Source organism: Eumetopias jubatus, unplaced genomic scaffold (genome assembly GCF_037043125.1).
Source record: "Eumetopias jubatus isolate StellerSeaLion01/CBP00866 unplaced genomic scaffold, mEumJub1_p1.0 scaffold_12, whole genome shotgun sequence".
Lineage (NCBI taxonomy): Eukaryota > Metazoa > Chordata > Mammalia > Carnivora > Otariidae > Eumetopias > Eumetopias jubatus.
The window spans coordinates 66,722,011-66,738,128 of NW_028274818.1; the positions used below are offsets into that span (position 1 = coordinate 66,722,011).

Genomic DNA, 16,118 nt, shown 5'->3' on the forward strand with positions numbered 1-16,118 from the left:
AATTCTTACATTTTTCATTTTACAAGTATTCTCTCAGATTATTTTACATACCCAAGCCTAAGGGCTTTTTGGTGAAGACTCACTGATTTCTAACATAATTTTGTTGTGGTTTGAGAATGTACTTTGTATGATTTCAGTTCTTTTAAAGTTATTGAGACTTAGGGACGCCTGGGTGGCTGAGTTGATTAAGTGTCTGCCTTTGGCTCAGGTCATGATCTCAGGGTCCTGGGATCGAGTCCCGCATCAGGCTTCCTGCTCAGCGGGGAGCCTGCTTCTCCCTATGCCTGCCACTCCCCCTGCTTGTGCTCTCTCTCTCTGTCTCTGACAAATAAATAAAATCTTTAAAAAAATAAAGTTATTGAGACTTGCTTTATAGCCTAGCAGATGGTCTGTCTTACAGAATGTCCCATATGTGTTTCAGAGGAATGTTTCAATGTTGGGTCGAGTGTTCCATATATGTTAGTTAGACATAGGGTTGAGAGTTTTGTTCATATCTTCTACACTGCGCTCTGACGTTCCTTGTTTCTGATGAGATGTACCTATTGTGTTGCTGTTCTTCTATACGTTATTTTTCTCTTGATGCTTTCAATATTTTCTCTCTGTCCTTGGATTTCGGAAATTTCACTATGGTGTTTTAGGTATGATCCTCTTTGTATTTCATTGAGCTCCTTGAACGTTCAAAGCTTCTTGGATTGGTAGGTTAATTTTTAAATCAAATGTGGGAGATTTTTTTACCACTAATTCTTCAAATATTTTTTCTGCTTTCTGTCTTTTGGGACTTTCATTACAAATACGTTGGTAATGTGATATCTTCCCATAGGTGTCTCTCTTCTTTTTCTTCCAGTATTTTTTTCTCTCTGTTCTTTGGATTGAATAATTTCTGTTGGTCTCTTCTTAATAGATCACAATCCAGACTTCTAAAATACATTATTTGAAATGTTTGGTGATTCTTCTGCTATCTCAAATTTGCTCTTTACCTCTAGAGTTTTTCTTTTGTAGGTTCTGTTTGTTGAGATATCCTATCAAGTATTGTCATCTTTCTTTTAATTCTCTGAACATATTTATAGTATCTACTTCTGACGTCTTTGCTAATCTATCATTTCTGTCAATTTCTACTTAATACCTCTTTTATCCTGAGTAAGAGTCATGCCTTTTTATTTCATTACATGTCTAGTAATTTTTGGTAGAAAACTTGACATTTTAGATAACGATCGTAGTAACTCTGCCTTCTAATTTTTTTGATAGTTGTGTTTGCTTCAGTAACTTGTCTTGTGCAACCACTGATGTCTCTGCTCATTTTTTTTTATTCTTATATTTTTAAGCTTGGCTTCCTAGGAGTTGCACCTGTGTCTGTATAACTTAGTGATCAACCAGTGACTTCGGCAGAGGTTGTACTCAAGCATCTTAATAAGAAAGGCCTCAGATTAATCCTTGTGTGAGTTGGGAAATACAGACAAAGTTGGTGTCAGTTTTCAAGTGAACCTTAGCTTTTACTTTTTGCCAGGCTTGCTTACGTCTCCTCTACCCATTCACATAGTTTTCCAGTTAGCTAGAGATTTATGGAGAGCTTTCAGCCCTTTATGGCTCTTTAGTTTCCAGGATCTCCCTGTTCTGCCACTCACCTTAGCTAGGACTACACTTTGGGCTTACAAAACCGTGGGCTTCTCTTATTCACTCCTGATCAAGTCTACCACTTTTAACTGGCAGGGTCACAGGTTTTACCTGTTGGTCCACCTTGAGTCTGCTGCCTCTGGCAGTCACACTCCTGTTTCATGACCAGCCGTTCACTAGTAAAACAATTCTTACCAACCAAGGTAGTGGTGATGGTGGGGGTGTAAATGGCCTCATGCAAAAGGCCACTGACTTCCCTTGTCCTTACCTGAAGCTTTAGCAGGTTTTTAACAGTAAATATTTTTTCTTTAAATATTTACTTATTTATTTGAGGGAGAGCGTGAGGGGAGGGGCAGAGGGAGAGAAGTAGACTCCGTGCTGAGCATGGAGCCCGACGCAGAGCTTGATCCCACAACCCTGAGATCATGGCCTGAGCCGAAATCAAGAGTCGGTCGCCCAACCAACTGAGCCATCCAGGCGCCCCAAAAGTTAATGTTTTGTAATTGTTTTTTGCATTTGGTCCATTTCCAGAACCCTGAATTGGTTGTCTTGGACAATCACAGTCCAGGTGCAGTACATCACCTCTCTTAGTATGGGAACAATGGGAGCACTCCTGAAATTCTTTTGATAGTTGCTTTGAAAGTCCTTGCGGGCAGGACTTTCTAAGGATCGCAGTCTTAGGCCTGCTGTATTAATCTTTTCTGAACATCATCCTGGTCTTTTTTTGGTAGTTGAACTGCTCCTAGTGTTTCACTTGAGTATAATAGCCAAAATTCTTCTGTTGACTTTTTCAATTTGGGGTTTAAAGCAATGATTTAAAAATATTTTCCCCTTCGTTGCCTATGTGGCTCAGTCAGTTAAGCGTCTGCCTTCAGCTCAGGTCATGATCCCAGAGTCCTGGGGTTGAGTCCCATGTCAGGCTCCCTGCTTAGCTGGAAGTCTTCTTCTCCCTCTGCCACTCCCCCCTGCTTGTGTGCTCTCTCTCTCTCTCTCAAATAAATAAAATCTTTAAAAAATAAATTTTCCCCTGGTAGATATATGATTTCATTCGTTTATCAAATTAGCGATCATCATTTTTTTTAAAAGATTTTCTTTATTTGGCAACAAGCACAAGCAGGGGGAGCAGCAGAGGGAGAGGGAGAGGGAGAAGCAGGCTCCCTGCTGAGCAGGGAGCCCAACGTGGGGCTCGACCCCAGGACCCTGGGATCATGACCTGAGCCAAAGGCAGAGGCTTAACCGACTGAGCCATTCAAGCATCCTGTGATCATCATTTATAGTTGTAGTTTAAAAATTTTGTTGTTTCTCTAAACCTAAAATGAAGTGCATCCTTTTTTTGAGACTGGAATAAACAATAATGCTATACTTTCTACATTTTAAATTAACATGCTTGGAGCAGTTTTGACAATTTGTTATATCTTCCAAATATCTTAATGCCTTTTTGTTTCTTTTTCCCAGCTCGATTACGTGGTGTTCATGATGGTCTCTTCACTGGACAAATAGATGCTGTGGACACTTTTAATGCTACTTATAGAGTAACTTTTGATAGGGCAGGGCTTGGAACCCATACCATCCCTGACTATGAAGTTCTTGTAAGTATTTCATAATACACTTGTGTCTTATGCCTATTAAATATGTTACATGGGGTACCTGGCAGGCTCAGTCAGTAGAGCATGTGACTCTTGATCTTGAGCTTGTGAGTTCAAGCCCCACATTGGGTGTGGAGATTACTTAAAAATTTTTAAAAATCTTTTTTTTTTTTTAAGATTTTATTTATTTGTGAGAGAGAGCATAAGCATGGGCAGCAGTAGGCAAAGGGAGAAGCAGGCTCCCCGCTGAGCAGGGAGCCTGATGCGGGGCTCGATCGCAAGACCCTGGGATCATGACCTGAGCCAAAGGCAGATACTTAACTGACTGAGCCACCCATGTGCCTCAAAAATTTTAAAAATCTAAAAAAAGAAAAAACCACAAAGCAAAAAAAACAAAAAACAAAAAACAACTGTGTTGTGTAGAATTTTCTACAGACTGTATTTTGTGATAGAATCAAGACTTCAGGTCATGGAGGAAGAGATCCTTTGGAGTTCACAGGCCTGCCTCCTAGGCCCCTAGACTAGAACTCTACTCAAGTCTTCAACATTGTCTAGACGTGAACATCCCTCCATTATACCTTACCCACACACCATTTTAGTGTGACAGAGCTGATCACTCCTCACTCAATTACCTTGGGGAATAAGCAAAATGACACTTTCATTCCAGCTGTGTTGTTAAAGTATGGTCATCTTGCAAAATGATTTTAAAAGTATGAAGTAACATCTTGCACATTAGGATTTGTTCTCTTGTTTTATCCTCAGAATTATGCAGGGTGGCTTTTAATTACTCTCACTTTTTGCATGATGAAACTTAAGACATAGTACATTAAGTGGCTCTAGAGCTGGTTTCCTGGCAGGCTGAGACCAGAATCCGGATCTTTTGAATTCTTGAATCAGTCCTTTAAACTACTAGGCCATTATTTCACGATTTCATGTCTGATTTAGCAGTGTCATGAGAGTTATGCATCTTTCTAATAAGTCAAAATAATTTTGAGAACTAAGACAACTCTGCAATCTAAGAAAGTTTTTAAAAAGTTGAATGATGAACTTTCTTTTTTTTTAAGGTTTTAAAGTAATCTCTGCACCCAATGTGGGGCTCAAACTCATGACCCTGAGATCAAGAGTTGTATACTGTACTGACTGAGCTGGCCAGCTGCCTCAGTAATGAACTTTATATTTTTTAGTTTTATTTTTAAAAAAATTTTATTTTTATTTTCCAAAGATTTTATTTATTTGACAGAGAGAGAGAGAGCACAAGCAGGGGGAGCAGCAGAGGGAGAGGGAGAAGCAGGCTCTCTGCTGAGCAAGGAGCCCGATGCGGGACTCGATCCATGAACTGAGCCTTTAAAAGTTCAAAAGAAAGACACTTAACTGACTGAGCTACCCAGGTGCCCCAATAATGAACTTTTTATAACAGAATTGTTTGCCACTAAGCATTATGGAAATTTTTAACCTCCCTTTTTTCATTTTTGTTATAAACTTGATTTTTAAGGTTTATGACCTTACAATTAAAAATCAAAATTTCTTGGGACACCTGGGTGGCTCAGTCGGTTAAGTGTCTGCCTTCGGCTAGGGTCATGATGCCGGGGTCCTGGGATCAAGCCCCACGTCGGGCTCCCTGCTCAGCAGGGAGCCTGCTTCTCCCTCTCCCTCTGCCTGCCGCTCCCCCTGCTTGTGCGCTCTCTCTCTCTGTCAAATAAATAAAATATTTTTAAAAAATAAAAATTTCTTTATCTCCTTAGTGCAAATATAGAAGAATTTTCTTTTTCTGATACGTACTTTTTAAAAATTAAGGCCGTTTATTGTGAGGCGTTCCTTTTCAAACATACTTTTTAGAGAGGAGAAATAGAAGAGAAAGAAAATTTGGACTACATTTGTAGACCAAAGTATACCAACCTTAAGTGTTTTTCCTTAAAGGATGCAACCTTTCAACCTCCCCTGTCAGGAAAGGAAAACTGCTTTTCCAGTTCATTAACGTAATTTCCTTTATGAGATCATCCAGATATTCCTCTACAGCTAGGTAAGAGTGCACTGTAAGTGCAGTAGGTAATATTGAGCCAGCTTTTAGCACACAGCAAGCACCGATAGTCATAGGACACTTGAAGATTAATCTTTCAGGGCGCCTGGTTGGCTCAGTCGGTTGAGAGCACCGAATCCTAACCACTAGACCACCAGGGAGCGTCAGGCTCAGTCGGTTGAGCATCTGCCTTCGGCTCAGGTCATGATCCTAGGATCCTAGGATCGAGCCCCACATCGGGGAGCCTGCTTCTCCCTTTCCCTCTGCCCTTCCCTCCCACTCCTGCTTGTTCTCTCAAATAAATAAATAAAATCTTAAAAAAAATTAATCTTTGATTTCCTGTTTCAATCCAGTGGTCTTTTTCTTTTCTTAATTCTTCTGTTTTGTGAGTTCAGCCTTTGATAGCGAAGTAGTATTTTCATATTCTGACTTACGTTTTAGGCCTTTGACCTTTGTAGGATAATAGATTCTGTGATAAATCATAGCTCATGAGTTGGTGCCTATCTCCAGCTGCAGTGTCATGTTTGTAAAGCTCAGATGGTCGGTAAAGTTCTTCAAGACTTGTGGACTTTTCTCTTTTCTCAAAGAGTAATGAGCCTCATGAGACGATGCCAATTGCTGCCTTTGGACAAAAACAGCGGCCTTCTCGATTCTTCCTGACTCCACCACGGCTACATTATACTCCCCCTCTCCAGTCACCCATTACAGTAAATACTATTTTTTAAATGTCGGCAGTAATTTAAATGATTATTATGAGCGTGAGTAATGTTTTTATGAAATACACATCTATTACAGCAACTTCAGGAGGTAGCTACATTATTTTAAGTTGTCAGTTACTAAATAAAATAAGTAAATTGTTGCAACTCTGGAAATATTTTCCTTTTTGTAAGATTTTTAATGTAATATTAATTAGAATCGGATTTACTTTTTATCTAAAAATAAAATACTTTCTTTTGAACAGTCAGTGGTTAAATGATTTCCCTTTTATTCCCATAGGATAATGATCCTTTACTAGGACAGTCACCTTGGAGAAGTAAAATTTCTGGCTCTGACACTGAAACGTTAGGTGGTTTTCCAGTAGAATTCCTTATCCAAGTGGTAAGAATTGCTCTCACTATCTTGGCTTGCTTATGAAGAAAACTCAACATCTTTTGTGTTAATTAAAATTGAAAATTTTTCTGACCAAATATTTTTACCTTTTTTTTTTTTTTAATCATTGTGTTCATTTTAAGAACCCTGTTATTTCCAGCAAAGCTTGAAAATAAAAGGGTACCTGGGTGGCTCAGTCAGTTGAGCATCTGACTCTTGATTTCAGCTCAGGTCATGATCTCAGGGTTGTGAGATCAAGCCCTGTGTCAGGCTCAGCAAGGAATCTGTTTGATATTCTCTCTCTCCCTCTGCCCCTCCCATCCACTTGTACTCTCTCTCAATAAAAAAAAAAAATTAATAAAAATAAAGTAACCTTAAGGAAATAAAAGTTATAACAGCCAAAAAAGAGGTTTTTTTCGTTGAGCTCTTCTTGGGTTTGGTTCTTATTTTGCTATGTTAAGGACTCTAACATTACAGCATATACTCTGTCAAATCTGAATGGTTAGCTGTTAATAACTTGTGTAAGTACAAAGGCCTTTTTTTAGTGACCTCAGTGCGTCCTGCAATTATCAGTCAACTGAGTAGTTACGATGCATTGGCTTGCTAACTAGTGATAGACACTGAGAAATATAAGCCTCACCTGAAACAAGTGTAGAATTATTATGTAGAACAATATTCCTGAAGAGGCTGACTCATCAGAATGTAATGAGCTGTTCACTTTGAAAATTAGATTAAATCAATCATTTACTTTGAATCATAGTCTAATAATGTTTCATTTCTTTTCCTGTTTTGAAGAGAAAAACTGCTTTGGCTTGGGGTAAGAGTATAAATAAAAATATTTCTAATATAATCCATTAAAATATTCAGTGTTACCACTTGCAGTTGATGTTATTTTAAGGAAATATTTTATCATTTGGTTGCAAATGTGTAGCATTTTGTATTCCTTGATCATACGTTAGTGGTTATCCTTGCAATGCAGAATTTCTTTTGCCTTTTGGCTTTCAAAGATAGATATTTTTAGATGAAAAGTTGAAATTATGAACAGAGCCAAACTTTATCCTCTTCACAAATAGGACACTTGTTTTTTAAAGAAATACTTTCCTTTAAATAATAGAGGTGAAAACAAAGCTAATATGACCTATTTGGGGGTGTGTGTGTGTGTGTGTGTGTGAGAGAGAGAGAGAGAGCGAGAGCGAGAGCGAGAGCGAGAGCGAGAGCGAGAGAGAGAGAGAGAGAGAGAGACACCAGCAGAGGGAGCCAGAAGCTAATTACTACTACAGTACCTCTGAAGTACTAATATTTTTACCGATGCTGAAATATTTGGCTTCAGTGCTTAATTTTAACTTCAAAAACTGGGTATAAAGCCTAGTTAAAACACTACTTTCATTATTGTTTTAAGCTATCTAAGAGGTAAAAATAAAAGTTCTTTTATGTACTTGTCTTTTATAATATGTAAGGTTTTATGAAACTCAAGTTGCTCTTGTTAATATTAAGCTTTGAAGTAGATGTGTGTGTGTGGTTTTAAGTAAGCTCTGTACCCAACATGGGACTTAAACTCACTTTTTCTGTTCTTAATATTTTTTCCTTGTGACAAAAGAAGTATTAAAAATTTTTGCAAGTTTCGGGTCGCCTGGATTGCTGAGTCAGAGAAGTTTCAGACTCTTGATTTCTGCTCAGGTCAGGATCTCAAGGTCTTGAGATTGAGCCCTGTGTCTGGCTCTTTGCTCAGCAGGGAGCCTGCTTAAGATTTTCTTCCACTCCCCCCTCTGCCCCTGCTTACCCTCAAAAAAAAAATTGCAAATTTCATAATTCATAGTTTACAATGAATTTTCTTCTTGAGGAAACTTTTTATTTCCTGGGGTTAGGGAGTTTGAGGAATCTAAAGAGACTGATCAGCTTTCTTCAAGACGACTCAGTTTTGAAAAGAATGAAAAGGAAACAGCTGAGATTTTTTATCAGGAACAAGTAACACCACGCTAAGTAGAAACAAAAAAACAGTTGTCTTCATCCCATCTTGTACTGCTTCCATCTCTAAAGAATGACACATATTTCCATAAAAATCCAACAATTTATAAGAGAAGGGAGACCTGTCCCCAGCTCTGGGCCTGCTGAGCACTAACTACAGTCTGTTCCATAACAAGTATGGGGCATATCTTACTAACTAGGCCCTCTGCCTGTATCAACTTAGGCCAATTCTTAGGGTTTTTTATTATTGAAAATTTAAAGCACATAAAGGCAGACAGGATTGTTGACTGCTCCTCTGTGTACCCATCATCGAGCTAGAACCTGTTCTCAGCAAACTCCTGGTTAGGCCTATTTCATCTGTCCTTCCACCTACTTTCTCCCTTTTGCATTATTTGGAAGCAAATACCAGACATTGTATCATTTATTTGTAAATATTTTATTACATATCTCTAAGAGATAGGGCTTTTTTTTTTTTTTTTAAGAACCATAACTAAGGGACACCTTGCTGGCTCAGTCAGAGGAGCATGCGACTCTTGATCTCGTGTTGTGAGTTCGAGCCCCACGTTGGGTGTAGAGAGTACTTAAAAAAAAGAAAAGGAAAAAAGAAAAATAACTATAATACCATTATTACATCTAAAAAGTAAACAGAACTGCCTTAATATCATCAAATGTTGAGTCAGCATTCAAATTTTCTAGTTGTCTCTTAACCATTGAATGCTCTTTTCCCTGTACAACTTGTTTGAGAAACTGGATTATTTGTCCAAAGAGCCTCTGACAGTGGGTTTTACTGACTGAATCCTTGTGGTATCATTCAATGTGTTCTTTTATCTTTTGTATTTCATGTAAATTGCTCATTGGATACAGAAGTTTGATTAGATTTGGGGTTTTTATTTTGTTGGTTATTTATTTTATGTAACTACTTTTATAGGAGGTTTTGTGTTCTGATAGACCCATGCTATTTTATGTTTTTTATATAAACTTAGCTGCCACTGATTATCAGTGCCTAGATCCAGCCATTCATTAGGATTGTAAAATGGCACTGTTCTTGTTCTATCATTCCTCTCCATTTACTAACTGAAATAGTCTCTTTTTTTAAGATTTATTTATTTATTTATTTATTTTTAGAGCGAGAGAGTGGGGGTTGGGGTGCAGAGGGAGAGAGAATCTCAAGCAGACTCTGCCCCGAGCACAGAGCCTGTCTCGGGACTTGATCCCATGACCCCAGCAGAAATCAAGAGTTGGACACTTAACCGACTGAGGCCCCAGGTGCCCCGGAAACAGTTTTATAAAGAAAAGCTTCCCCTAACCTATTATCTGGTTACCTAATGGTATAGTTTGTGTAGGAAAGGCAGGATAAACACGTGATTCTTTCTCTTTGTCTTCCAGCTTATAAAATAATGAGTTTGGTCACTGGCATTCTCCAGTAATGGTTAATTTTTTTTAAGTGTCTGTATGAACTCGTTAATTTGAACATATTTGTACTTCGGTCCATCCCAGTGGTTATTCTTACTGGTCCCTGAATGGTCCCACATGGGCCAGTGAAAGCTTGTTCAGACTGACTCCTGGGTCCTTTTGACATGTTCTGGTTACAGTGGATTTTAAGAAAATATTTTTCTGCTAGCCAATCAGATTTATTTTTTAACATGCCTTTGCTATGTTTATTTATATTGAAACACTAAAATCTGCTAAAATATCTTAGTGAAAAATTGGTAATTTGATGTTTGTTATACCTAAAGGCCTCTATTCCAAAACATCTCTTTTTCTTTGTCTGTAGACCAAATTATCAAAAATTCTCATGATTAAAAAGGAACATATCAAAAAATTAAGGGAAATGAACACAGAAGCAGAAAAATTGGTAAGGACATTTCTCTTTTTATTTGTCTACTTTTAAAATGGCATGGACTTCTCTAACGAATTAAAAATATTTTATGGAAGAAAACCTTGAGATAAATGATAAAAATGTTATTTTTAAATCCTCATTTGCTATCTTTATTCTTTTGTTATACCGAACACATGCTAAGTAAATTAGCAGTGCAGTACAGTTCATTACCCCAGACCTCATTATGCCACTGACTCTCCGGTTGGATAGGATTAATGAGTGGGCTGGGTTCTTGACAGTTTGTGTGAACGTAGAATCCTAGCCCTGGTGCCTTGACTAAGGGAGTCATGTTAACAGAGGTTATTAAAAGTGATTCAGAATAAATAAATCAAGAAATATATAAGTTGGCACATTCAGGTAATCTTGACAGTGCTTTATATCCTATTCTATTAATCTAGTCAGTCCAAAAATACGACAGTCAATTTTAGTCATAGGAGAGAATTATCAGAGTTTTTTTTTTAATGTAGAAAATATTCACTAAGAAAGTTTTTGAATTGTACTGAAAGTCATAACTTGCTTATGGATTTGTAGGATGGCAAATAGATTCCATCCCAAGTACCGTCTCCAAGTGGTTGCAAATGGCCACATGGAGATTTGAAAGTAAGAGAGAACTCATTCGCTAGACCCGGGCAAGCGCTATAGCTCATTACCAACATCTGCCTTGAGCGCAGGACTAGGGAGTCATAGCATCAGTCATCTCTAGTGCGTGTGGGCCAAGAGGTGGATAAGGGATGCCTAGCTGAAAGAGGAACGGTCTTCTTTTAGGATGATGGAATTTTATCTGAACTTGACTTTGAATTTTCTAATTTGAACCTCCATTGTATGGAATTGGAAACTGGAAGACCAAAGATGTCAAGGAATTTCAGCCTAAGATCATCCTGCTATTTAGTAGTACAGATACCAAAACAGGCTTCTTGGGGTGCCTGGGTGGCTCAGTTGGTTAAGTGCCTGACTCTTGATCTCAGGTCTTGATCGCAGAGTCATGAGTTCAAGCACCACATAGGGCTCCAAGCTGGGCGTGGAGCCTGCTTAAAAACAAACAAAACAGGCTTCTTGGTCCCAGCTCAACTCATTTAGGCACACTATGAAAACAGTATTGACAGATACACAGACTATCAAAGATAGCAAAAAGTTAGCCATAATGTATTGCCATTATACACCCTAAACATAAAAATGTATATATTTGCTTCTTTCCTACTGGACTCTTAATTCCTTTCTTGATTTCTAGCAGTTCTACTTCTACCATTTTCTCTATGTCTTTTCATTGCTCCCCAGCAATGATCTCTTCTGATCATTTTATCATCTCTTTCATCTGTATGCATAGTCTAATTATGTCACTTTCGTATCACTAGCTAGGACTTTGCCCTGTGTCTGGGTTCCACACCTTAAAGTACTGGGCTTGACTTAGCCTGGTTAGTATTATCTACTTTTTTTTTTTTTTTTAAGATTTATTTATTTATTTATTTGACAGAGAGAGAGAGAGACACAGTGAGAGAGGGAACACAAGCAGGGGGAGTGGGAGAGGGAGAAGCAGGCTTCCCGCGGAGCAGGGAGCCTGATGCCCCAGCTCGATCCCAGGACCCTGGGATCATGACCTGAGCCAAAGGCAGACGCTTAATGACTGAGCCACCCAGGCGCCCCAAGTATTACCTACTTTGAATAGAGGCCTGATTTGATGTCGGCTCGGCTCTTGGCATGTGAGAATTTTGTAGAAGTCTAGATGGCTTGATATGTTTTATTATTTATGATTAAAAACAATTCCCATTATAAAAATTCAAATATTGTAAGACTGATGACAACAGTTCTTTATAGTGCCTTCCCCATAGATGAATGTTACTTAGCTTAGTATATGCTATAAATGTTTATATGTTAAGCATATGGACTTCTTCTTCTATGCGTGTACTGTCCTATATGGTTTTGAAAATTATTTTCTAAAAAAATTTAATTCTGTCATTATATTAACTTAATTCAGTCTTTAAAAATTTCTGTATTGTGCCGTAATTTAGTTTATTAATAGGTATTTGAGTTATTTTCATTATTTTTGTAAAATAGTGCTAAAGGGGCGCCTGGGTGGCTCAGTCGGTTAAGTGTCTGCCTTCGGCTCAGATCATGATCCCAGGGTCCTGGGATCAAGTCCCACATCGGGCTCCCTGCTCTGCAGGGGTCTGCTTCTCCCTCTCCCTCTGCTGCTCCCCCTGCTTGTGCTCTCGCTCTTTCTCTCTCTCAAATAAATAAATGGAGTCTTAAATGAATGAATGAATGAAAGGAGGAAAGAAAGAAAGAAATAGTGCTAGAGTAGGGCGCCTGACTAGCTTGACCTCAGGGTCATGAATTTGAGCCACACACTGGGTGTAGAAATCACTTAAATAAATAAATAAATATTAAAAATAATAAAATGGTGCTATAGTAAATATCCTCATCTGTATAGTTCTGTGCATTTGTCTGTGTCTGTAAGATAGATTCTTTTTTTTTTCTTTAAAGATTTTATTTATTTGACAGAGACACCGAGAGAAGGAACACAAGCAGGGGGAGTGGGAGAGGGAGAAGCAGGTTTCCCGCTGAGCAGGGAGCCTGATGTGGGGCTTGATCCCAGGACCCTGGCATCATGACCTGAGCCGAAGGCAGACGCTTAACAACTGAGCCACCCAGGCGCCCCTGTAAGATAGATTCTTAAAAAGTAGAATGGTGGGCGCCTGGGTGGCTCAGTCGTTAAGCGACTGCCTTTGGCTCAGGTCATGATCCTGGAGTCCCGGGATCGAGTCCCACATCGGACTCCCTGCTCAGTGGGGAGTCTGCTTCTCCCTCCGACCCTCCCCCCTCTCATGCTCTCTCTCTCTCTCATTCTCTCTCTCAAATAAATAAATAAAATCTTAAAAAAAAAAAAAGAGTGGCTGGGTCAAAGTATATGAACATTTTAAAGATTTAATGAAACTTCTAGTTTAAGGTGGTAGGCTGAAAACATGTTTTCTTCCTATCCCCTACAATTTCCCATAAAATAAGATGTACAAATAAATAAATAAAATAATGGAAGCAGACTGTTTAATAATGTATGCAAGATTTTAAAAATTGTCCATGTTGGGTGAAACACGGCTGAGATGGAACATGGCTGAGGGTCTGCACGTTGGAACCCTAAAGAGGCTCCAGGCCCAGAGTTGCACATTTGATGGAGGAATGCAGAAGTGAGGTACACCACTTAGAGGAATTGATTTAATGTCTGTTTCCTCATTCCCCGTTTTCATCCTAGTGACAGAACTGGGTAAATGTGACATTTACCGGGGCACCTGGGTGGCTCAGATGGTTAAGCGTCTGCCTTCGGCTCAGGTCGTGATCCCGGGGTCCTGGGATCGAGCCCCGCATCCGGCTCCCTGCGAGGCCGGGAGCCTGCTTCTCCCTCTGCCTCTGCCTTTGCCTTTCTCTCTCTCTCTGACTCTCATGAATAAATAAATAAAACATTAAAAAAAAAATGTGACATTTACCCAATTTAAAAAGAGAGAAGGAAACAGATTCTCCAAATGGAATTTGAATATGGAATTTGGGGGAAATTTAAGGCTTCTGCTTTTAGTAATGGTAGACTAGGTAATTTGGATTAACCTTTCTAATCCAAATAGTTGACAACAACTATTTCCTCTGGAATAAAATATAAAAATAACCCGCTTGAAGACACTAGAGCATTAACTAGATCTTAAAGAATTATAGATAGATAGAATCTGGGAAAAGAAGTAAACTCAGAAGGGGGAACCTGGCATTTAGCATTGCTTTTTTCTTGAGGGGTTTTCCACACTTCCAGAAAAGGTAGCTGAGAAACTGAGTGGCATTCCTGAAAGGTATACAAGGAGAGGGAGGACAAAAATTAGAGTCCAGAGACCACCAAGCGTTAGGGGAAGCTGGCAAACCTTCCATGCTCTGAGCTGGAACCCCAAAAGGCAACATTGGCCCAGCTTCAAATTCTCTCATCTCTAAAATGGAATTAAGGTGGTTATAAAACTTGAGACCCTTAAGTAGCCCACCAGAAGTAAATATTCTTAGTGGAACATAACACTATGCTAGGCCTCAAATTATTTCTAAACTTCTTAATATACAGTGTCTAACACGCAATTTTATTTCTTTTTTTTTTTTAGATTTTATTTATTTGACAGCAGGAGAGGGAACACAAGCAGGGGGAATGCAAGAGGGAGAAGCAGGCTTCCCGCTGAGCAGGGAGCCCCCCCAGGACCCGGGATCATGACCCGAGGCGAAGGCAGACGCCCAACAACTGAGCCACCCAGGGCACCTCCTGACACTCAATTTTAAATCTCAGACACGAGAGGAGGCAAGATAACCTAACAAAAACCAAAAGGAAGTATAGACAATTGGCAGATTCTAGATAGTGGAATTTTTTAGACATAGATTTTAAGTGCTCAATTTGTTTAAAGAAATGAGACAAAATTGAGAATTTTAGAAGTGAACTGGAGACAATAAAAAGGACCAAATGAAAACTCTAAAAGTAAACTACAACAATCAAAATTAAGAACTCAGTTGGAAGGTATAACCACAGCAGATTAGGAGCAGTTGAAGAGAACTAGTCATTGAAAATATATCAGAAAATATCCAGAATGAAGCATAGAGGAAAAACGGAAAAAACAGAAGAGAAGAGAAATAAGGGACATAATAAGAGGTCTAACATGTATAAGGGAGTAACAGAAGGAGAAAAGAGATGATGGGACAGAAGGAGTATTTAAAGGCATAATGACTGAAAACATTCCAAAACTTTCAAAAAATAATAGACCACAGATTCAAGAAGCCCTGTGAATCTGAATGGGATAAATAAAAAGATAAGGACTCTAATGCACATGATCGTAAAACTGCTAAAAACTAAACACAAAGTAAAAAATATTTAAAGTACCCAGAGCCAGGGGCACCTGGTTGGCTCAGTTGGTTGGGCGTCTGCCTTCGGCTTGGGTCGCAATCCCAGGGTCCTGGGATTGAGTCCTACATGGGGCTCCCTGCTCAGCGGGGAGTCTGCTTCTCCCTCTGCCTGCTGCTCCCCCTGCTTATGTTCACTCTCTCTCTCTGACAAATAAATAAATAAAATCTTAAATAAATTAATTAAATTAAGTACCCAGAGCCAGATGGGTACTGGGCAACAATTTGTTTGACATCTGACTTCTCCACAGAAATAGAGAACAGAAAATGGAATGACATCTTCATGGGGCTGAAACAAAATTGCTACCAAACTAGATTTCTATACTCAATGAAAGTTCCTTCAAGGTAAAGTATTATAAGGACTATTTGAAGACAAATTTATAGAATTTGTTACCAGAATAACTATACTAAAGGAAATAATAAAGTTTTTGTTCAAGCAAAAGAAAAAACTTGAGGGGCACCTGGGGAGCCCAGTCGAGCATCTGCCTTGGGCTCAGATCATGTTCCCAGGGTCCTGGGATGGAGTCCCACATCAGGCTCCCTGCTCAGCAGGGAGTCTGCATCTCCCTCCCTCCCGCCCCTCCCCCCTGCTTGTGTGCGATCTCTCTCTCTCTCTCACTTTCTCTCAAATAAATAAAAAACTTGAAATTTCAGAAGGAATGAAGAGAAAAAAAGGGATAAATATGTGGATTAATCCAAGTGATACTATATAAAATCATACCTCATGACATTCAAAATATAAAGAATTAAAAATACAATCCAACAATTGCTTATTGGTCAGAGAGTGGGGGTGTGTGTATACGTATAGACTTTGATAAATCAAGGATGTACATTTTAATTTCTTTTTTTTTTTAAAGATTTTATTTATTTATTTGAGAGAGAGAGAATGAGAGATAGAGAGCACAAGAGGGAAGAGGGTCAGAGGGAGAAGCAGACTCCCTGCCGAGCAGGGAGCCCGATATGGGACTTGATCCCGGGACTCCAGGATCATGACCTGAGCCGAAGGCAGTCGCTTAACCAACTGAGCCACCCAGGCGCCCTACATTTTAATTTCTGAGGCACCTGTTAA

General features: G+C 39.0%; 1 protein-coding gene across 3 annotated transcripts in view; it reads left to right on the forward strand.

Annotated features, from left to right (window-relative positions):
• Positions 1 to 16,118, forward strand: part of LIN9 (lin-9 DREAM MuvB core complex component) — a 63,067-nt gene that overhangs the window by 35,904 nt on the left and 11,045 nt on the right. For 2 of the 3 annotated variants that reach the window (XM_028111458.1, XM_028111460.1), the window contains 4 exons: positions 3,067 to 3,200; positions 5,802 to 5,921; positions 6,211 to 6,312; positions 10,043 to 10,123. In XM_028111458.1, the coding sequence (XP_027967259.1) occupies positions 3,067 to 3,200; positions 5,802 to 5,921; positions 6,211 to 6,312; positions 10,043 to 10,123 (437 nt within the window). The remainder of the gene's footprint in view (positions 1 to 3,066; positions 3,201 to 5,801; positions 5,922 to 6,210; positions 6,313 to 10,042; positions 10,124 to 16,118) is intronic. The other variant, XM_028111459.1, reaches the window with a different exon arrangement.